Raw genomic sequence first — 24,180 nt, 5'->3', positions numbered from 1 at the left:
TGCTCCTGCCTGATTGCGTACTTCTGGTTCTAAATGTGGTGTGTGGTTGACTAGTCAGTTCGTAACTCTGGTGTTCGTAACTCTGAGGTTCTACTCTATACTCAATCTCTGTGTTGGGAAGGTGAATTGTGTTTAGATTTTGGACCATGCGTCCATCAGAATAGGGCCTCACTTGTGCCAATGGGCTATTGACTCCTATATTGCTAACACAACAGGGGGTGAGAGAGGGAAAGAAACCAATCTTAAGATAAAGCATACGACAATTTTGGTCAGTTTCTCATATGTCAGTTCACCAACATCTCCTTCCCAATGAATCTAAAGTAGTCAACCCTTTTAACCTACTTCTCCACAAATTATATTAACCCCAGTATCTGACTAACACTCCTAACTACCTCAGGGTACATGTACACTACCCGCAGGATCAGCGGGTAGTGATCGATCTATTGGGAATTGATTTATCACATCTAGTGTAGATGCAATAAATCAATCCCCGATCGCTCTGCCGTCGACTCCTGTACTCCACCGCAGCGAGAGGTGGAAGTGGAGTCGACAGGGAAGTGGCGGTAGTCGACCCCGTGCCGTGAGGATGCAAGGTAAGTCGACCTAAGATATGTCGACTTCAGCTATGCTATTCTCGTAGCTGAAGTTGCGTATCTTAGGTCGATTCCCCCTCCCCCCCTTGTGTAGACCAGGCCTAAGATAAACTCCTACATTTATAAGAGACTGTATAGACTGAGTGCAGTTCAAGAAGCTTGTGCACTTTGGTCTGTTTCATGTCTGTATACATCTAGAACTTGGAGGGCAGTATGAAACTGTTAACTATGGTAGACACATGTACAGTGTTCTACAGTCTTAGTCAGGCCTGCACAACTCGTAAAGCGGCGAGGGCCATATTACTCCAAAGAAAATAGCCGAGGGCCGAAACCCCCCGGCCGTACTGAAACGCCCCCCCCCCCCCCGTGCCACCCAGCCCCGCCGAACCCCATCTCCCCCCCCCAGCGCCGCCCAGCCCCCGTGTAAGCAAGCAGGACTCACCCCGGCGGCGCCTCCTGCTGGTCTTCTCGGGAATTAGCTCATCCAGCCGTTGGAGGGTCCGGGGGCATTAGCTGCCTTCCCCGCGGAGCCTCTGGCCGCCCGGCCCGCTGGAGCGCAGCCGAGTGGGAGAGGTGCGGGGCTCCCCGGCAGCGGCGGGGAAGTTTATCGGTTTGGGGGACCCTGACCGGCTCCTCGCCCCTGTACGCCGGCCGCCCCGCCTGGGACAAGTCTCGCCCCGGCAGCCCCTCTCCGCCGCGTGTCTCTGATGGGTGGCCCACACCCCCGGGCCGCGCCGCCCACCCGGGCCCTGCCCGCTCCGCGCTGCCCCCGGACGCACCGTGCTGCCCCGTGGGCTGCAGGGCTGGAGCAGCCGCCGCGCTGCACTGCAGCGCTCCCGGCCCCGGCCGGCCATGGCCCGTGTGCCCAGGCTGCTGCACAGGGGCATCTCCTCCCCAGGCCCGGCTCGGGATCCAATGGGGCAGTGAGGGGGCGGGGCGGGGCTGGAGGCAGGGATTTGGGGAGAGATCCAATGGGGGAAGGAGGAGGCGGAGTGGGGCGGGGGGGGTGAGAGCCCCTCCGGGCTCCGCCTGTGCGCCGGAGCAGAGGGCAAAATTGTTTGTTTGTCCAGTGTCCCGACCGAACATCGTTCAGGACGCGGGACAAACAAGCAAATATCAGGACAGTCCCGATAAAATCGGGACGTCTGGTCATCCTAGCGCCGCGTCCAGGAGCAGCCCTGGACAGAGCTGCAGCGGCGCTGCTCCAGAGAGGCCTGAGCTCCTCCCGCTCAGAGCCGTGTGGTAAGAGGGCGGGGCTGCGAGCTGCAGCCGAGCAGCGGGAGCTCACGTCCCGCTGGAGCCAGGCCGCTGCAGCGCTGTCCAGGGCCGCTCCTGGACGCGGCGCGCTGAGGCTCTGGGAGACTGGGGAGGCGGGGGTTAGCAGCATGGTAAGGCTCTCTGAGCTGGGCATCCCCCCCCAGCCCTGACCCCCAGCTCCGAGCACAGCCCCTGTGAGCTGAGCAGCCCCCGACCCCATCCCCCAGCAGCCCTGACCCCCAGCTCCGAGCACAGCCCCTCTGAGCCGGACACCCCCTGACCCCAGCCCTGACCCCTAGCTCCGAGCCCAGCCCCTCTGAGCTAAGCACCCCCCGACCCCATCCCGCAGCAGCCCTGACCCCCAGCTCCGAGCACAGCCCCTCTGAGCCGGACACCCCCTGAACCCAGCCCCCCCCGGCCCTGACCCCTAGCTCCGAGCCCAGCCCCTCTGAGCTAAGCACCCCCCGACCCCATCCCCCAGCAGCCCTGACCCCCAGCTCCGAGCACAGCCCCTCTGAGCCAGACACCCCCCCCCCCCCGACCCCATCCCCCCCGCAGCCCTGACCCCTAGCTCTGAGCCCAGCCCCTCTGAGCTGGACATCCCCCTGACCCGGACATCCCCCTGACCCCAGCCCCCGTGAGCTGCGGCTAGAGCCCAGGCCGGATGCCTCCCCCCTCGCTCGGACTTACCAGGTCTGCCTCGTGCCCAGCCAGCGCTTCCCGCCTCAGCAGCCCTGGAAGTGACGCTGGACGCCAGGCAGGAGGCGCGGGAGATGGCGACGCGTGTGCGGGGGGGGGGGCCGACCTCACAGCCCGCGGTGGGGGGCAGTTTCCGAGTTCACCCCCTGCCCGGGGGGCCCGACCTCACAGCCCTGCTGGGTTCGCCCCCTGCCGGCGGGGGGGGGCGACCTCAGCCCCGCGCGCCGCGCTCTGACTGCCCTGACAGTCAGAAGCGCGGGGCAGGGGGCGAACCCGGCAGCCGCGCTTCTGACTGTCACGGCAGTCAGAGCGCGGCGCGCGGGGCTGAGGTCACCCCCCCCCCCCCCGCGCGCCGCGCTCTGACTGCCGGGTTCGCCCCCTGCCCCGCGCTTCTGACTGTCAGGGCAGTCAGAGCGCGGCGCGCGGGGCTGAGGTCGCCCCCCCCCCCCCCCCCCGGCAGGGGGCGAACCCGGCAGCCGCGCTTCTGACTGTCAGGGCAGTCAGAGCGCGGCGCGCGGGGCTGTGAGGTCGGGCCCCCCGGGCAGGGGGTGAACCCGGAAACCGCCCGCCACCGCTTGCCCGCGGGCCGCACAGTGGGCCCACGCGGGCCGCATGTTGTGCAGGCCTGGTCTTAGTTAACAACAGTAACTTCTGTTTCAAATCTACTTTACAACAATCTTTATTGGAACCTTTTACAAAAGAACAACACACACTGTAACTCTGTGACAATCTTTAGAGCACATATGCAAGAACAGGCCTGCACAACACGCGGCCCGCGGGCCGACTGTGCGGCCCGCGGGCAAGCGGTGGGGGGCGGTTTCCGGGTTCACCCCCTGCCCGGGGGGCCCGACCTCACAGCCCCGCGCGCCGCGCTCTGACTGCCCTGACAGTCAGAAGCGCGGGGCAGGGGGCGAACCCGGCAGTCAGAGCGCGGCGCGCGGGGGGGGGGGGCGACCTCAGCCCCGCGCGCCGCGCTCTGACTGCCGTGACAGTCAGAAGCGCGGCTGCCGGGTTCGCCCCCTGCCCCGCGCTTCTGACTGTCAGGGCAGTCAGAGCGCGGCGCGCGGGGCTGAGGTCGCCCCCCCCCCCCCCCCCCCCGCCGGCAGGGGGCGAACCCAGCAGCCGCGCTTCTGACTGTCAGGGCAGTCAGAGCGCGGCGCGCGGGGCTGTGAGGTCGGGCCCCCCGGGCAGGGGGTGAACTCGGAAACTGCCCCCCACCGCGGGCTGTGAGGTCGCCCCCCCCCCCCCCGCACACGCGTCGCCATCTCCCGCGTCTCCTGCCTGGTGTCCAGCGTCACTTCCAGGGCTGCTGAGGCGGGAAGCGCTGGCTGGGCACGAGGCAGACCTGGTAAGTCCGAGCGAGGGGGGAGGCATCCGGCCTGGGCTCTAGCCGCAGCTCACGGGGGCTGGGGTCAGGGGGATGTCCGGGTCAGGGGGATGTCCAGCTCAGAGAGGCTGGGCTCAGAGCTAGGGGTCAGGGCTGCGGGGGGATGGGGTCGGGGGGTGCTTAGCTCAGAGGGGCTGGGCTCTGAGCTAGGGGTCAGGGCCGGGGGGGGCTGGGTTCAGGGGGTGTCCGGCTCAGAGGGGCTGTGCTCGGAGCTGGGGGTCAGGGCTGCTGGGGGATGGGGTCGGGGGGTGCTTAGCTCAGAGGGGCTGGGCTCGGAGCTGGGGGTCAGGGCTGGGGGGGGCTGGGGTCAGGGGGTGTCCGGCTCAGAGGGGCTGTGCTCGGAGCTGGGGGTCAGGGCTGCTGGGGGATGGGGTCGGGGGCTGCTCAGCTCACAGGGGCTGTGCTCGGAGCTGGGGGTCAGGGCTGGGGGGGGATGCCCAGCTCAGAGAGCCTTACCATGCTGCTAACCCCCGCCTCCCCAGTCTCCCAGAGCCTCAGCGCGCCGCGTCCAGGAGCGGCCCTGGACAGCGCTGCAGCGGCCTGGCTCCAGCGGGACGTGAGCTCCCGCTGCTCGGCTGCAGCTCGCAGCCCCGCCCTCTTACCACACGGCTCTGAGCGGGAGGAGCTCAGGCCTCTCTGGAGCAGCGCCGCTGCAGCTCTGTCCAGGGCTGCTCCTGGACGCGGCGCTAGGATGACCAGACGTCCCGATTTTATCGGGACTGTCCTGATATTTGCTTGTTTGTCCCGCGTCCTGAACGATGTTCGGTCGGGACACTGGACAAACAAACAATTTTGCCCTCTGCTCCGGCGCACAGGCGGAGCCCGGAGGGGCTCTCACCCCCCCCGCCCCACTCCGCCTCCTCCGCCCCACTCCGCCTCCTCCTTCCCCCATTGGATCTCTCCCCAAATCCCTGCCTCCAGCCCCGCCCCGCCCCGCCCCGCCCCCTCACTGCCCCATTGGATCCCGAGCCGGGCCTGGGGAGGAGATGCCCCTGTGCAGCAGCCTGGGCACACGGGCCATGGCCGGCCGGGGCCGGGAGCGCTGCAGTGCAGCGCGGCGGCTGCTCCAGCCCTGCAGCCCACGGGGCAGCACGGTGCGTCCGGGGGCAGCGCGGAGCGGGCAGGGCCCGGGTGGGCGGCGCGGCCCGGGGGTGTGGGCCACCCATCAGAGACACGCGGCGGAGAGGGGCTGCCGGGGCGAGACTTGTCCCAGGCGGGGCGGCCGGCGTACAGGGGCGAGGAGCCGGTCAGGGTCCCCCAAACCGATAAACTTCCCCGCCGCTGCCAGGGAGCCCCGCACCTCTCCCGCTCGGCTGCGCTCCAGCGGGCCGGGGGGCCAGAGGCTCCGCGGGGAAGGCAGCTAATGCCCCCGGACCCTCCAACGGCTGGATGAGCTAATTCCCGAGAAGACCAGCAGGAGGCGCCGCCGGGGTGAGTCCTGCTTGCTTACACGGGGGCTGGGCGGCGCTGGGGGGGGGGAGATGGGGTTCGGCGGGGCTGGGTGGCACGGGGGGGGGGGGGGGCGTTTCAGTACGGCCGGGGGGTTTCGGCCCTCGGCTATTTTCTTTGGAGTAATATGGCCCTCGCCGCTTTACGAGTTGTGCAGGCCTGTGCAAGAATGTACAATTCCTTACTAATTAGGTGCCTGGTTTGAGGAAGCAGTCAGATGACTGATTTGGGTCAGTACCCAAGAGAAAGTCTGTGTGTTACTTATCACCAGATCTTTGCTCAGCCATCAGCTTTCACATGCGGGAGTTCACAGCAGAAGTTGACATTGCAAACACAGGTGGAGCGAAGGATGGCCATGACTGTAGTCTTTTTCTGGTGTGCTAGTGGGCAACCCTGAATTACTGGAAAATACAGACAGTTAAAGATGCCAACATCTTAGATAGGTACTTGATGTCACCAGGAAGACTCCCAGGTGGCAGGCCCAGGACCTCAGTCTTCTCCCTTCCAGGTGTATTTTTGGCTTTTGGGAAGTTGTGCACTGAAGGAGACAGGCTATTTTATCCCATTTCTGCTGGGTAGTCCAACTTGGTTCCTCTTCTTGGAAGTGCTGGTGTGGACCAATCAGATGGCAATCCATATCTCTTCCGAAGAAGAGTTGTCCCGTCTCACTATCCAGTCATGGAATGAGGCATCACCTTTTGAGTACTGGCAACTGGGGCTGAAATTTTCCAGTCTCTTTGTGCAACATATCTTGTCAGAACAGCTCGTGTAAGACAAATTGGCCATAGCTGTTGGTCCAACCATCTTGGGACATACCTTGAACAGTATCTGGTTTATTTTGGTCACTTATCTCCACAGTTCGGTTTCATTGGGCCCCTCTGTAGTGCATTCCTGGGCCAACTTAGCAATTATGCTTGCTCAAGTTGCATTTTCTCCATCAACTCTGCTAGCTGGGAAAATGTCCAGTTTAAAGTTCATAGAATATGGAAGAACTTTTATATAAATTATTTTATTCTCTTTAAACATATTTTAACTGTTAATTATACAATGCAAAGCCACTTCAAGAACTGTTGTTCTGCAGAACAGCTGTATAAATCTTCCATTTCTGTTCTTCTTGTTTTAACAGTGATGGGTCCTTGGTATTGTGAATGGGCTGAGTCTGTGCATTATTAATCACAGTTACATTTCTGATGATTCCACTCTGTGATCAAGTGTCCTTATAAAGACATAATTTGGTTTTCAGTTCCTTTTATTTTCTGTCTCAGCACAGGTTGATTTCTCTTACTTGATAGCATAAGCTTGATTGGATACATTAACCTTACTTCTTCAGTTTGTCACTAAACTAAAAGAAATCAATGTGAAAGCAACTTGTTGTTTTTTCCTCCCTAGTGGGATTGCCCTGCCATTAAAGTTTACATTGTTTTGCCCAAACTGTTTCACTTATAGTTGACTTCCCTTTGATACATATAACTTCATTTAATCACTGTATAAGAGTCCATCAAGTTCCCTATTTTTTTCTATGGTATCAGGCAACATCATATGACGTCTTCACGTTTGATATAATTTTTTTAATTCATTCATTCACAGACAGGGGGAAAAGGGAAGTTTCTTCAACTGCACCAACAGTACATTCTTGTAAAAGGCTGCAGCAACTTTAAGTTTTATCAGACAGCCAGAAGAAATCTTGCCATCAGCGCTTGAGATTTTTTCTCTCAGCCTTCTGTCCTATATTTTCTAAATAGCCTTTATGACTGGGCAGTTTTTAAACAGTAATAACTTTGGGGACTTAGTTACTAAAACACATACCCCAAAGTACTAGCATTATAGCAAAATAAATTGTTTTCTGAAACACATCATCTTAGCTATATTTTTTAAGGACTTGTTTCCTGCTCTGCGCCTGAGGTCAGAGCTGACAGATGGGTCCTTGATACATAAAGAGAAACTTGTTTTACTCCATTAAAGCATGTTCATATTGATTCTTTCTTAATCTAGGACTTTTCTGCCAATCCTGACATGAGGCTCAGCTTGGCAGGTGTGACATGTCAGAGAAAGAGAAGTTAAGGTGGTAGGACATGTTTCTCTATCCAGACAAAAAATGGCCACAGGTTCTGCCACCCTTGCTTATGTTTAGTAAAACTGTACTCCTTGATTAGTTGCACCATTGACATTAGGGACTTTTTTTAAGGAACCAACTGAAGGAAACAAATTAAATTTAAGGTTTCCTGCACAATTGAAATTTTACATAATTAACAGTGAATAAGAAATGAGGTGACACCTGTGCTTTCAGTTGTAATCTTTCATGATTTGCTTGGGTAGAAACATACAAATGCTTTGATACTAGGAAATTGATCTAGATTCATAGACTTTAAGGTCAGAAGGGACCATTGTGATCATCTAGTCTGACCTCTTGCACCTTGCAGGCCACAGAACCTCACCCACCCACTCCTGTAATAGACCCCTAAATTCTGGCTGAGTTACTGAAGTCCTCAAATCATGGTTTAAAGACTTCAATCTGACTCTGGGGGAAAATTCCTTCCCAACCCCAAATATGGCAATCTGTTAGACCCTAAGCATATGGGCAAGACCCACCAAGCAGATATTTGGGAAAGAATTCTGAGAGCCCTCCCCATCTAGTGTCCAATCTCCAGCTGTTGGGGATTTTTGCCGCTGGCAGTCACTGATGGGCCACATGCCATTGTAGGCTGTCCTGTCATACCAGCCACTCCATAATCTTTTCAAGCTCAGTCTTGAAGCCAGTTAGGTTTTTTGCCCCGCCCCACTCCCATTGGAGGGCTGTTCCAGAACTTTACTCCTCTAATAGGGATCCTGCACCAATGATCAGAAAAATGATTTTTGATCATAGATTCCAGGCATGCACCACGTGCAGAACTCGGCAGATGCAATCCTCAGCCTTACTCCCCACCATTGAAGAGGACATGCAGGCACAGAGGTGGATTTAAGCAGCAGGCCACAACTGTATTAACTTAGCCTCCCTTCCCATTGTTATCGGTTTGCCCCCTCTGATGTACCAGACATTTAATTACGGTCAGTGTGGGATTAACGGGCTCAAACCATGTAATCAATACTTAGTGGAGGACCTTCTTAAACATAATCTAGGACTCAGCTCGCTTTTCAGTTTTCTCCCTTGCCTCTCAGTGAAGACTTCAGATCTCCCCTTCTCCTTACAGGTAGGGTTGCCAGTTTTAGTTGGACGTATTCCTGGAGGTTTCATCAAATGATCTTTAATTGAAGATTATGTCAAACTTTAATTCCTGGAGACTCCAGGACAATCCTGGAGGGTTGGCAGCCCTATTTACAGGTAGAAGAACCCCCAGCCATATCCAAAGTCTCGCTGGCCCTTTTAGCCTTTATCTGCACTCAACACTGGCTGCAAATTGTAATGAACTAAACATTCCTATATTACGTCCTCACATTAAAATTCCTGTTCTTACTCCTTCTAACTTAAACTGTGACTGCACAATGCTGCAAGGAAGCCAAAAATCCCTCCAGACTCCTGTTTATTTGCAGCAACTGGAAACAATTATTTTCGGATCCCCAAAACAGGCAATTAGTCAGACTCGCACCATCCTAAAACCACAGCTCAGTATGCCTCAAGTATAGGGGGTGGGAGGGCAGCAGTAGCAACAAGATAGCTCCTAGGTGCGGGATTGCTTTACATTCAGAGAGAGAACCGTGAGTACTAGCTGGCTCCAATAATTGCCCCCCCCACACACACACCTGGCCAGTAGGAGGCAGAGGAGTCCCTCCTTAAGACAAACATCCACGTGCACATGGAGGCACAAGAAAGAGCTTGGCCACAGTATGTATGCGCATGAGCTCTTCCCCCTCCCAGCAGCTGGTCCATTCCTTTGTTTGCCAAACCAAGTTTCCCCCCTTTCTGCTGAGACAGGGCGAGGCATTAACATTAACAGTCAGCAGAGCAGTCTCCATGAATAACTTTGGTTTTGCATAAAGATGGCTCTATAAGGTGGACGGACATATTTGAGTTTTGACACTGAGGTCACTCATTGGTGGTGATACAACCAGTAAGAACAATTTGCTCAATTTAGGTTAGACTAAATTAATTAATAATTAATTTATAATCACATGTATGTGTGCTGCTGTATTTGAAGTGAGGGATACAAACTTCTCAGAATGCAGTTCTAACTACAATTCAATATTCTGTCCTCAGCCTTGTCATCCCTTTTTTCTGTAATTGGTGAGCAGAGCTTTTTCTTGATCAGTTGTCTTATTTCAGCTGGATTTACGTAACACATGAGCTTTCAAATTAGGCCAGTATATTTAGGATGGGTTTTGGCAGGACAATGTACTGTGAGAGATGATCAGGAACTAACAGCAAAAATGACTTCCACATGAGTTGCTTTTGTTAAATTCACTTTCCTCAGTGAGGTCATTTAGAGGCCATAGTCGGTCATTAAGATCAATGCACAACATAACACTTGCCAGATCTGGTATAAATATCATGTATGATGATCACAGAATTAATTTATTGCCACATGATTACTTATTTTGTTTTCACATAGCATGAACAACATGCCTGGTGCTTCATAGGGTTGCCACAACACCCAGTTGAAAAGGAATCCTGGCGGCTCCGGTCAGCACTGCTGACCTGGCCGTTAAAATTCCAGTTGGCAGGGCAATGGGGTTGGCAGGCTCTCTGCCCGGCTCCATGCAGCTCCCGGGAAGCGGCGACATGTCCCTCCGACTCCTCAGTGGAGGGCCGACCACAGGGGCTCTGCGAGCTGTCCCCATCCTGAGCGCTGGCTCCACAGCTCCCAGTGGCTGGGAACCATGGCTAATGGGAGCTGCAGAGGTGGCATCTGCGGGCGGGGGAAGTGCGCAGCAGAGCCCCCCTGGCCAGCCTTCTGCCTAGGAGCTGGACGGACATGTCGCCGCTTCCCGGGAGCCGCTTGAGGTAAGCACTGCCCACAGCCTGCACTTCTGACTCCCTCCCACACGCCAGTCTTGAGCCCCCTTCTGCACCCAAACTCCTTCTCAGATCCCACACCCAACTCTCTCCCTCCACTGCCTCAGCCCGGAGCCCCCTCCTGCACCCCAATTCCCTGCCCCAGCCCAGAGCGCCCCCCCCCCCCCCGCTGCACCACAGAGCCCACACCTCCAGCTGGAGCCCTCACTCCCTCTTGCACCCCAATCCCCCGCCCCAGCACGGAACTCCTCCTGCACCTTGAACCCCTCATTTCTGGCCGCACCCTCAAGCTCTTACCCCCAGCTGGAGCCCTCACCCCTCCCGCATGCCACCCCCCTGCCCCAGCCCAGTGAAAATGAGCAAGTGAGTGAGGGTGGGGGAGAGAGAGCAATGGAGGATGGAGTGAGCAGGGGTAGGGCCTCGGAGAAGGGGCGGGGTAGGGGTGGGGCAAAGGTGTTCAGTTTTCTGCAGTTAGAAAGTTGGCAACCCTATGCTTCGAACAAGCATAAAGGCAGAGTGCCCTGAACAGCTGGCTGAGTATTTTAATGTTTCCACGCTAACAGCTCTAAAATAAATATGCCACGCCTTTTTTATTGGCTATTGCTAATATTAATGACTTTCATAAGGATCTCAAAGGACCTGAGTCAATTCCCACTGAAATAAATGGTAGTCTTCCAACATGCTTTTATAGACGGATAAAGTTTTCATTCCGGATCACATATTGTGGACATTTGGTGACATTGAAGGACAGAGAGCAGATGCTCCTATGTTCTGCTTTAATAATTAGTTGTGTGCGTGTTTTCACATTTGTAAATATAACAAGTATGAACAAGTTCCAAAATGATTTAACTGTTTTGCTGCTGGCCCCTAATTCAGCCTCTGTACGCTGACAGACCTCAGGATTGTGTGAAGTGCTGTTACTTCTCTAAAATACTGGCATTTTAAAAAGAGATGTACCTCCTACATTTGGTAGCATAGGGACTTTCTTGTAGCATGTTGCAGCATCCTACACAGACAAATACATAAGACAGCAAGTAAATCTTTCTTTTATATTCATATGTGCCCTATGTGAATAGGCTGTATGTTTGTTTTGGAGGGTATGGGATGCTCTAGTAGAAATAAACTAGCGATGTTCAGGAGTAAAATGGATACAATGTGGTGACGATCAGTTTAGATGAGAATCCTTCCTGGGTGCAGAGGCAGGACTAGATTACTCAAGAGGCTCTTTCAAGCTCTGTTACCTGTAGTTCTGAGGTAAGCACACAGGCCAACATTTTCAAAAGTGACTAGTGATTTGGGGTGATTAGTTTTGGCTGCCCAACTTGAGGTACCTTAACTCTCTCTCAAACTGGAGGTACCAAAAACCTCTCACCTTCCAGGTGTTTCAAGTTGGGGACCCAAAAGCACTAATCAGTCTTGCAAAACTTGGCCATCAGCTAATATTTTTAAATTTTGATGCACAAATATAGGTACCAAAATCCATATTTTGATGACCTAAATAAATGGCCTGACTTTCAGAGCAGCTGAGCAATGGGAACTGCAGGGGCTCACTCCTTTGAAAACAAGGCCATTCGTTTTATGTATCTGAATATGCATTTTTGGTGTCTAACTTAAGAGTTTCATGGTTCGGTGTCTAATCATTGCATATTTGCTGAATATGCTTGTATATTGCAGTTGGCCTAATCATTTAGATTTTTACTAGATTCTGTATTCACTCATGTTTGCTTTTGTGTGCCTTTTGCAAATGTAAAATGAAAACACTGTATTTAATCTGGATATTTTGTTTGATCCAAGTGCTCAGAAAAAAATCTTGCGTTTCTCATCTCCTGTTTTGTTTTTTGTTTTATAGGAAACACATGAAATTGTGGCCATCAAGAAATTCAAAGACAGTGAAGGTAATTGCTTCCTCTGTGATCATTTGTGTAAATAAACATGTTACGAATACTTGATGAAAATACAAGACCTCACATATGAGAGATGACTTAAAAATGACAACCTCAATGATGGTGTGTTAGCTGTACTAGTGTCCTGTGCTTTGATACATTAGCTCCTGTGTGAAGGCTAGACTGTGCCCTTGAACTAGGTAGCCACAAAAAGAAATAAACTCCACCTCCCCATCCCCATCCCCACCTTCCTCTCCTGTGCAGCCATATTAGCATTTCCTGGATTATGGCACCAGGCAGAGTGGCAAGAGTAGGGACTGGGGTGCGTACAGGATAAGGAAATGAACAGAGCAAAGGCTCCACCCCCTACTGTCCATGCACTGACAGTCAGAGCTGGCCAGGCACAAGCAGAGGAATAAGCCAAGTGTGAAGTGACTTTCTTCCCCACTGTAGATCAAAGGGGTAGCAGTTGAAGAATTTTTATCCAAAGAGGCATAATTCCTTCCTGGGATGTTGCAGCTATGTCTGACCACTTATGCTGTATTGGCTTAATGGCTCATTATAACCTTCATTATAAAGCTCAAAAATGCCACCCATTAGATTTTGGTAAATATTTTATCTATGCTGTTTGCCATGGGATGTGGCCAATGAAGATGCAATTGGTTGTCACGGATGTATCAGGGAAGTTAAATTTACCTCTGTGTCACTTCATCCAGTGCAAACTCTGACCAACACCAAGATGCCTGGATAATGTATTCAGCAAGTCTTTTAGCTTTGTCATACACAAGTCCTGTTTTATACCTGAAGCAGAAAATACTGGCTGAAATGAATTGTGATTATCCCTATCAAACAAATCACAATATTTCGGAATAGTTTTTCAGAACTGGAGCAGGCTGTTGAAGAGAGAACCCTGTTGTAGAAAACAACCGTCTCTGAGCTCTCCACAGGATGCTTATTCTGCCCAGATTTCAGGAACTAGAATCATAGACTGTCAGGGTTGGAAGGGACCTCCGGCGGTCAATCTAGTCCAACCCCCTGCTCAAAGCAGGACCAATCCCCAGACAGATATTTGCCCGAGATCCCTAAATGGCCCCCCTCAAGGACTGAATTCACAACCCTGGGTTTAGCAGGCCAATGCTCAAACCACTGAGCTATCCCTCCTCCCCATTGAGTGACTTATAGAACGCATGATTATCTTTCTTTCTTTCTTTCTTTCTTTTTGTCAGTAAATGTCACAAATCAACATAAATTTCACCATACATATAAATCAATAAAAACCAAAAAAGCTTTAAACCAAACATCAATATAATCCACTGGAAAAAAAACTGACTGTTGTCAAGCCTAACAGTATGGAAGACAATGGCTAACTGGCTTGCTTTATTTATTTATTATTTTAGTTAACATTTATACTGCATTATTGCCCAGAGGACAGCCAGGTCAAAGCCCCATTGTGTTAACTTATAGTAAATGACAGTCCCTGTCTTAAAGAGCTTAGACTCTAAAAGAAGTCATCTAAGATTGAAGTCCTAGACTCCGTAGAACAACCGGTTCAAATCTTTACTACATCAACTTTAGCCCTTCCGCCTTCTGAGATGGATGAATTGAGTATCTGTATCATTGAACACTATATTGAAAGTCTTTTGTGTGAAATGTTTAGAACAGAAATTCTGTGTGCTCTGCTCTGTTTTCCTCCCCATGGCTGGTAGAGATCTATGGTACTTTTCAGAGTGGTATGGGTTTGTCCTTAAATTGTTGGCCAAAAATAGCCCTTTATCCCCACTGTTTGCAGCGTGCTATGCACTGAGTTCCCACTTCTTTGATGCTGTCCACTGTGTACACATAATTGGTAACACATACTAAGATTCTTCAGGATGAAAAGCATGTAAATGCAAACAATTGTCGGATAACCAAAAATTTGAAGAGCGGTGGGGTGAGGGATATCCAGGGGCGGCTCCAGGCACCAGCGCAGCAAGCGCGTGCCTGGGGCGGCAAGCCGCAGGGGGCGGCCTGCCAGTTGCTGTGAGGGCGGCAGCCTGGCTGCGTTCGGCAGCATGCCTGCGGGAGGTCCGCTGGTCCCGCGGCTTCGGTGGCAATTCGGTGGCAGGGACGCTGAAGGCCTGGCACCGGCGGACCTCCCGCAGGCATGCCGCCGAAAGCCGCCTGACAGCTGTGCTTGGGGCGGCAAAAAACATAAAGCTGCACCTGGGGATATCAAGTTTACACATGATTGTACAATATTTTCCCTCTTCTGATGCAGAGCCAGCCAAGCAGCAGAGGGAGCCCAAGTTAAATCCTAAACCTTCATCAGTGGTATCAGAGAGAGAGAAGTGTGCAGTGATTATTCTTTGAATGTTTAAAACTAGAGTGCTTGAAGTCCGTTATAATAGTTGTATATGTGGACTGGCAGATATAGTTATATTTAGTACCCAAATCACTTAAATAGCTTACAGTTTTTTAGATTGCTTTTTACTGTGAGTGTCCACTGAATTTTGTACATTAGTGTACAGATTGTTAACCTTGATTACTAAGGTTATTGTTGCTTAGTACTAAGTTTTGTTTTACCACACTTACAATTGTTTATATTCTAGAAAATGAAGAAGTCAAAGAAACCACTTTACGAGAGCTTAAAATGCTTCGCACTTTGAAACAGGAAAACATAGTGGAGCTGAAGGAAGCTTTCAGAAGAAGAGGAAAATTATATTTAGTGTTTGAATATGTGGAAAAAGTGAGTTGATCTTTTACATCTCTTTCAAGGCAAAATCATCAAGTAATTTATGAACAATAAATACAGGGATTTGAACTCTAAAAATGAAGCTATTTTAATCTAGGAATGGGAAACCAAGAAATTAAATAAAATCTAAACAGAATGTATATATCTTGTCCCTTCTTCTGCTACGAAAATTACACAAATGACATAAGTAATAATATTTACATAGTACAGTGAAGACACTAAATCAAACAAGCATTATTAGACTGGAATATGTGTCATTTGAGAAAGGGTTGTTTGTCTGTTCTTTTGCCCAAAGGTCCATAAACCAGTTTAATTTGAAGGTTGAATGATTGTCAAGTGTTTACCTCAAGATTCCTTCTATAGTGTGTTTTCCGAAACAGGAACATAGATTGCTTGTCCTCATGTAACTGTTGGTTCTTTCTCTTTCTCCTCTTGTTGTTAAAAATAGGGTTGCTCTTTTTTTTTTTTTTTTCCACATAGAAATCTAATCTTTAGAAGACGGTTTGAAATATTTGAAATGAACTAAATTGTAGGACCTCACAAAATCTCCTTATGACTGACTGACTTAAATTCCTTCCATCCCTGACTGCATCAGAACCCATTACACCTTGATCTGCTTCTCAGGAGAGACAGCCCAGGACAGACTAGTTATCTGCTATTTCTGTAAGCCCTATAGGGCAAGAGTAGGCTGTAGCTCTGTATTCTAGACTCTGGTTTCTGTCTTTTCATTTGGAAAAAACAACAACACTTATTTTTGCTGGAACCTTCATCTGCCCTTGCTTTCTTTCCTAAAATCATAATTTTATGTCCTTCTGGTGCTGTGCTGTGGACCAGCTTGGAAATAGGCCTCCTCAGTTTAATCCCCCTATATATATAGTCCTTCCTGCCCGTATTTGTAGCTAACAAGATGTGCAGTGCTTCCTGTATGAGTATTCATGAGACTCCTAACCATTACCTGCTTGCCTTATCTGAGATTATAAAATGATCATGTGATGTGATCTGAAACATCTAGGGTGAGGTGACACTAAGTCTATATTGCATATTCTGGTTCTTTGTCCATAAATTTTGTGATGCACTACCTGACAATCAGTTAATTCCTACTGCATTAGTTCCTCTCTAGCCTTAATGTCTGGATTCTAAAGTTCCTGCTTTAATTAACCTGTGCTCACTATGATCAGTGCAGTCTTCTGTAAGTTAACCGTATGTGTGTATAAAAATATGGATATGGACAATGCTGTATATTTAGTTATATTTGTAGTTATTCACTTTATATAGTTTTTATTAATGCTGACATTGCTAAAACTACTATACCAAAAGTACAGAAGACCAGCATAAGGAAAAAGATGAATATTTCAACTGTGTATTTTAATAATCACATATTTTGAATTATTAATAAATATCAAGAGAATACAGTAGGTTTCACATGTTTCTATTATTCATTTCCTTCCTGTGTTAGGAAGGAAATGTATTTTTGTGACCCAACATTACTTTTTATTAATGTAAAATTTTATAATCATGAGGGTAGCTGCTATGCATAATTTTTGCTTGATATCATTGCTGTTGTAATTATCATCTCTATTTTCAATTACACTTAGCAGTTTATAAATGATTATTGCTTTCAGAATGTGTTAAATGAATTCCACAGACCCTTACAGATATTCTTCAGGGCCATGATAAATGTGTAGACATTCTTATATTTTAAGTGAGGCAGAGAGAGAAGAATTGAAGAAAACGTTTTACAGTTAGCCAATTTCTGTTTAGCCTCTCTGCTGGTTGATGAGCACATTTTGTCCTTTAAAGAGTATTATCTCTGCAATACTAAAATCCAGATTACACTAATCCAAATTAACTAGTCTTCTTTTTCCATCATCTCCTTAGCTGATGTTGTCAATAAGCATATAGGATTATGCTTCACCCACTTGATACTGCTATTCTTGTTCAGATTAGAACACTAAGGAATTTACTGTCCTATTTGTCCAGGTTTTTACAGTACCTCCTAGTGAACAGTACTCTTGTCTAAATCCATTAGAGTGTCTTAATAGACATATCTGTAATCATTTGTCCATGTTGTAGATATGGATTTAACAAAACCCATACCCCATATCTTAAATTACTAAATCTATCAATAGATTGAAAAGCATTCAAGTGCCTTTGGAATACCACCACATTTAAAAAAAATACTTTGATTTTAGTGTATGCTTTGTATTTTGTATTCATATGTTAAGACAGCTTCCAAGAATAACCTCAAAACTAGATTGTAGAGTAGAAGATAATGTGCACCAAAGGTGAAGTGAAATGCTTTTTTAAATGTTAAAATCTGTGTAAATTCCCAAATCAATAACTGTATACTTTGTGGAAAACAAAATATCCAAAAATATTTTTTTCCATTTTCCAGCACAGGGATCAGAATTTTCTGTTTCCCTTGCAAGCATCATAAGCAGTGATTAACTATTGGTATATGTTCAAGTAATGGTACTTCAGGCTTTTGAGGCTGATGTTTTCATATCCCTCTTCCTACCTTAATGAAACTGTACTCTAGAGAGCAGCTGCTGCCTACCACCCATTCAAATGGGATTTAGCGTAGACTAATCTCTATTGTACATTTCTGCACACAAAGTTGATTGGGAGGTAGCAGGTCTTTGCCAATATAATTGAAATCTCAGACCTTAGCTGCACAAGGGTTTTGTACCAATATCACTATTTTGGTTAGGGGGTCTGGTTTCCCCCCCCCCCTACTGAAATAGTTAAATTGGTACAACCATTTAGTGTGGACACAGTTATGTCAGTGTAAATGTAAATTCTGTAAATGTGCCTTATACTGCTACAGTTTATTTTCCCTTCCCTATGGGAATAGGTAGCTATATGGGTATAGTTAAAGCAGTGTAATTTTGTGTGTAGACAAGGCCTTAGTATGTGAAACTGGTACAGCTGGCTGAAAAGTTTAGGAAGCACTGGCATAAACTATTGCAGGGTAATTAGTAAAATGCTCTGCTTTAGAGAAATGTTCATGTTGTCACACCATGCAGGGGAATTCTGTTCTAAGCAATTATTTGTAAATAAAATGAGCTCATACTGAATATTTTTTAGCAGTTTAAATCTATAAGTCTGCTAATTATTTGGGGGTTTAAGCAGTTATATTTTAACAAGAGCCTTTTAGTTTACCTTTACAGAAGATGGTATTCACTACTAGATTTTTGTCTAGAATGAAAGCCGGCTATATATGGCTAGATTATGGCCCTTGGATATTAAACTGCTGGTTTGCGGAGCTAGATTTACTGGCATAGTTATGGTACTTTAGTATGTTAGAATCATATTATGGGTCAAGCTACTTTTAGCAATTAATATCTATATTTTAAACATTTTAGAATATGCTTGAATTGCTAGAAGAAATGCCGAATGGAGTTCCACCTGAAAAAGTAAAAAGCTATATCTACCAATTAATCAAAGCGATTCACTGGTGTCATAAGAATGACATTGTTCATAGAGGTAAGTGTGTATAGCTTTTCACATGGAAATGAACCCCTTGTAGTAATTTTCTTTTTATAGGGAAAAGCACTACAGCTTGTAAATATTATCATAAATGTGTTTGGATTTACTTTAAACAAAAAGTTTCTGTTAAAACAAACCATATTTAAGTGGGTATAGAAAAATTATTTCAATTTAGCTAAGCCCTGAAGTCACCTTAAATGACTTCAGATACTACCATATTACCAGGAGTGGCTCCAGGCACCAGCGCATCAAGCGTGTGCCTGGGGTGGCAAGCCGCAGTCAGGCTGCCTTCGGAGGCATGCCTGCAGGAGGTCCGCCGGTCCTGCGGTTTCAGCAGCAATTTGGCGGCTGGTACGCCGAAGGCGCGGGAGCCTGACTGCCGTGCTTGGCGCGGCAAAATACATAGAGCCACGCCTGCATATAACTACCTATGCAGACAGACTTCTCTTCAAACAAGACTGCTAAAGTTTCTCCCTAGAAGCCACCAAAAGCATGGGATCCCTAAGACTACTTTAAAACATTGTTCATCAATATAATAGGCTGCTGTCTCCTGGGTATCATTAGAGACAAAATTGTACCATTTGCATAATGAGACAAAATTACAATGGAGACCTTGCCAAAGGAAAAGGAATTATGAAAATGTTTATTAAGACTCACATTTTCCCCTCTTGCTCTTTATCCTTTATTATTTGTGTAACACATACTGTAAGGTGTGACTTTATCTAATTTTATTATGTTCTTACTTTATAAAGCCTTGTTTTCCAGTGTGGTTCCACAAGGTGTTTTTTTTTTCTTTTCCCCCCCAATGGATGATTTCAATATGTAATGGAATACAAATAGAGAACAAAATGACTTACAAATGAAATTAAACAAAATACAGGGGAGAGAGCTTTTCTCAAGTACATTGTAAAAATTTAACTACTGTATACAGGTTCCATGTACTCAATAGGTACTATACAAAATGTATCTGAGTAAACAATGTTTATGAAACTAGAGCAAAAATATTTCTAGAAGACAAACACAATGAGCCCCAGAAGGTAATTTTAAGTGTACAAATATTGAGCTTATATATCCTACATTTTGCTAATAAACTGGGTAATTAAATGACATTTCCACATGCACAAGTTGATTTTGTGCCCTTGCATAAGTGCAAGTGCACATTTACTCTTCACATGTTTCTTCTGAGAAATTTTTAAAAAGAAACCACAATACAGAAGCTATGAATTCTACATCTTTAGAAAAGTACAGGATTGTTTGAAAATTAGTTGTACAGATTACACGTACTTTCTACTATGGTCTATTTTTGTTATCACTATATGAATACCTGTAATTCTCTTACAATTAAATAAGTTGAAAATTAAAAATGGACGTTAGGAACTGTCTTACTTTTTTTTCCTCTTACTCTGATATTTCAGATATCAAACCAGAAAATCTCTTAATAAGCCACTGTGATGTTCTGAAGCTGTGTGACTTTGGTAAGTTGCTTACTTTTTATTTTTTGAAAGAAGCACTTTTTACCTTAAAAATTCCACATTGTTTATCTGCAAGTTCTCCAGCATGTGTATTTTGAGCACATTTTAGTGGTCAGTATTCATTATGTTCATATTTCTGGGTAGCACATTAATTTGTAAAGATCTCTAACCTTTGATTTGGACCTGTTGTTAAGTATGTTTTTAAATATACTCATTCTATAAATAAAATATGGTTCCCAAAGATTGGTTGACATATTCCTATAATATTCATTTTCTTTTCAACTATTGGCAGAGATTTCCTTATGTGCAGTTCAGAAGATGAATCAAGTATGAGGCATGCTTAACTGTGTGGACCTATTTGGCCCACACATCAGTAATTTTTCATTACTCTTTGTTGTATCATAAATAATTTAGTATGTTGAATAAGTATTAGTTTACTGTATATAAATGTTTTTTGTGGACTGCCTGACATACATGAAATAGTACACCATATTACAAGATTCTACACGTCTTTAGGCTTGAAAGAAGAAAAAGTATGATATTGTATTTGAGAAACCATATGCGATCATATAATTAAAGACTGCACTGCAATACATGTGCCCAGGAGACAGACTTATGGTCATGTGCAACTTTAAGTATGGCATTTCCTGACTTGTGAGTGCTTAACTATGCCTCTTTAGGCTCTAATTCTGCAAAGCCTTAAGTACTTGAGCAACTTTACACACGTGAGTAGTCTCTATTGAGCCCCAGTCAAGATCAGGCCCCGTTTTGCTGGGTGCTTTATTACCACAGAGTAAAACACTGTTATGTCCATAATGAGTTTACAATTTCGTTAACCCAGTCAAATGAAAACAAATTTTACAGGAGTACTCGAGGGCATTCCTTGGTGAGGGCTATTTCCATGCCAGTTGCCAATCAAACCTCTTTAATTTTGGCCAAGAGGAGGAGCTGTTCAGAAAACAAAACTGCAAAAAACCCCACAAACCATTTTTGCTTAAACATGCTTTCACAGGCAGCAAGTCTCTTTTTAAAGGGAGATGGGTCCTAGCCTTATTTATGACACACAGCTTGCCTCCCCAGGTTGAGAAAATGAATGTTAATGATCTGGAGGATGGCGTGGATTGCACTCTCGGCAAGTTTGCAGATGACACTAAACTGGGAGGAGTGGTAGATACGCTGGAGAGTAGGGACAGGATACAGAGGGACCTAGACAAATTAGAGGATTGGGCCAAAAGAAACCTGATGAGGCTCAACAAGGACGAGTGCAGAGTCCTCCACTTAGGACGGAAGAATCCCGTGCACTGTTACAGACTAGGGACTGAATGGCTAGGAAGCAGTTCTGCAGAAAAGGACCTAGGGGTTACAGTGGACGAGAAGCTGGATATGAGTCAACAGTGTGCCCTTGTTGCCAAGAAGGCTAACGGCATTTTGGGGTGTATAAGTAGGGGCATTGCCAGCAGATTGAGGGACATGATCGTTCCCCTCTATTCGACATTGGTGAGGCCTCATCTGGAGTACTGTGTCCAGTTTTGGGCCCCACACTACAAGAAGGATGTGGAAAAATTGGAAAGAGTCCAGCGGAGGGCAACAAAAATGATTAGGGGGCTGGAGCACATGACTTATGAGGAGAGGCTGAGGGAACTGGGATTGTTTAGTCTGTAGAAGAGAAGAATGAGGGGGGATTTGATAGCTGCTTTCAACTACCTGAAAGGGGGTTCCAAAGAGGATGGATCTAGACTGTTCTCAGTGGTACCTGATGACAGAACAAGGAGTAATGGTCTCAAGTTGCAGTTGGAGAGGTTTAGGTTGGCTATTAGGAAAAACTTTTTCACTAGGAGGGTGGTGAAGCACTGGAATGGGTTACCTAGGGAGGTGGTGGAATCTCCTTCCTTAGAGGTTTTTAAGGTCAGGCTTGACAAAGCCCTGGCTGGGATGATTTAGTTGGGAATTGGTCCTGCTTTGAGCAGGGGGTTGGACTAGATGACCTCCTGAGGTCCCTTCCAACCCTGATATTCTATGATTCTATGTGACAAATGGGTCACGTGGCTAAATCAGCCATCTGGGTCATAAAAGAGATCCCTGCAGAGAGCCAGAAGAGGCCTTGGGTCCTCCACAGAGTGACTTCAGATAGGGAGTGGCTGCTTGATAGGGAGCAGAATGATGGTGCGAGCAGCCCTACGCAAAGGCTCTTCTTAGCTCCTAGGGACAGGGCCTGAGCTGTTCTGAGACCCTGTTCCAACCAGCAAGGCTGAAGTGTAGGAACATTTGGCTGAAGGAAAAGCCAGGGAGTTTTAGGGAGTTTTGTTTTCCCATTTGAATTTTGTGAGTAAACCAGATCTCTAGAGGTGTTATTGCACACATGAAAGCCTTTGTGAATTACTGAGAAGGGAAATTGGAGCAGCGGCTAGCGTGAGCCAAGACTGGATAGGCAACAGACACTACACGTTCCAACAAATGATGAGCCTAGAAATCTTCAGTCAAAATTGAAGTGTCTCAATTAAGCTCAATTTATTTTACACCAGAAAGGAATTCGTAGACCTGAAAGGATGGAACAGTTTTGTAGGGAAATGAAAATCCAAGCAAATGTGTTCATATTTTGGTTGACAGCTTTGCCACTAAGAGACTGATAATAATGAATCCTGGCTTGTCTCAAGCAATTATGCTACTTCATATAGTCTAAGCACAGTGATTTTATTCCCCATAAGTAGTGGCCAGACTTTACCTACATTAAGTAGAAAAGAAAGCCATACCATAATGCACCTAAAGTACCTAATCCCTTTCATGCTAACTCTTCTTTTTTTTTATTTTTATTTATATAGGATAACATGCTTGGAATTTTGCTTTGTATTTCAGGTTTGGTTGAACTGAAATCACAAAGGAAAGCTTATTTGATTTTGCTTAATTTGGAATTAGTTATAGTAGCTTCACTCAGTTTTACTACAAAGAGACAATGTTAGACTAGGATCGGCATAGTCAATAGACAGACTGGAAGCCAAATCTGGACCACCAGATGCTTTTGAACAGACCCCAACATCTTTTTATTTACTTATTATTATCTTTATTGTTGTTGTTTGTTTGTTTTTAGTACTGTCTCTGGAGTCTGGATCTTGACTATGTCTTGGCCAAGAAATTTTGACCTTGACCAAAAAAATTGATTACCCCTGGACTAGATTAAGCCATTACTTAATACAACCAATTCCAGTAAGCACGCTTTTATTGCACTTTGTAACCATATAGGTTTCAAGCACATATTGTCCTTCTTTCTTTAGACTAGAATTTAAAGGTGTGATGTTAGATAATACATGCAAATTAATACATAGTAAATGTCTAGTGTAGACAAAGCTACAGATAGGAAGCCAGTGTTGTGTGCTGAGCATCGTATGAAGTGTTTGTCCTGGCCTTTGATGGCTGCTGCAGGCCTTTGTCCTGGCCTTTGATGGGTTGTAATTTTTGGGTGGTAGTTATATTCAACCCAGTAAGTTGTAGTAGTCTAACATGAAGGTGACCAGTGCATGAATCTGTGTGGCTAGGTTCTCATGTGAAAGGAGTAGATGGAGTCGTTTGGCCAGTCAAAGACAGAAGACCTTCCTTACCATATTTGTAATCTGTGTGTCTAGAAGCAGCACTTATTGGTGAGCCCGCTACTCACGGAGTATGTTAGAGCGCTAACTTTCTTCTACAGATACATATCTTATCCTGCTGCATATGGGATTTCACAATAAGACTTAGTACCTAAGTTTGAATATAGCTAGTGCAACCTCCTCAGAGGCCGTTTAAACAATCCAACAATGTTCCATGCTGGTGAAGACCCAAAAGCATAGACCTCTGTGGGACAGACGCCAGTTGAACTTGTCAGTGAAGCAGAAACACACATTTTCACCAATACATGAACATATGCATATATTTAAGAAACAATAGGGTAACAATGAAATATGTAATACTAATCAGTTATACTTAATACCTATTTAAGGCATTCATTTTAAATCAGATGATACGAAAAATTGATTTGACCTTTAATACGATAATCAATAGTAGTATGTAAATCTTCATTTAGGTGGAGACATAATCTTTTGTATTATCTTTTTTGCAGGCTTTGCTCGGAATCTATCAGAAGGAAGCAATGCAAACTATACAGAATATGTGGCCACCAGGTGGTACCGTTCACCTGAACTCTTGCTTGGGTAAGTACACTTTCCAGAAGTAATAGCTCTGAGATCTAAATCTTGTATGATCCAATGCATTTACTCAAGTACTTTTGTGAGGATCAACCAT

At 46.8% G+C, this 24,180-nt stretch overlaps 1 protein-coding gene across 1 annotated transcript in view; it reads left to right on the top strand.

Moving 5' to 3' along the window:
* CDKL5 (cyclin dependent kinase like 5) overlaps positions 1–24,180 on the top strand; it is a 119,926-nt gene that overhangs the window by 37,827 nt on the left and 57,919 nt on the right. The window contains exons 3-7 of the mRNA XM_065422287.1: positions 12,183–12,228; positions 14,805–14,941; positions 18,313–18,433; positions 19,852–19,911; positions 23,999–24,089. Of these exons, the coding sequence (XP_065278359.1) occupies positions 12,183–12,228; positions 14,805–14,941; positions 18,313–18,433; positions 19,852–19,911; positions 23,999–24,089 (455 nt within the window). The remainder of the gene's footprint in view (positions 1–12,182; positions 12,229–14,804; positions 14,942–18,312; positions 18,434–19,851; positions 19,912–23,998; positions 24,090–24,180) is intronic.

Source organism: Emys orbicularis, chromosome 1 (genome assembly GCF_028017835.1).
Source record: "Emys orbicularis isolate rEmyOrb1 chromosome 1, rEmyOrb1.hap1, whole genome shotgun sequence".
In the NCBI taxonomy this organism is placed as follows: domain Eukaryota; kingdom Metazoa; phylum Chordata; order Testudines; family Emydidae; genus Emys; species Emys orbicularis.
This window is presented reverse-complemented; position numbering and strand designations above follow the sequence as displayed.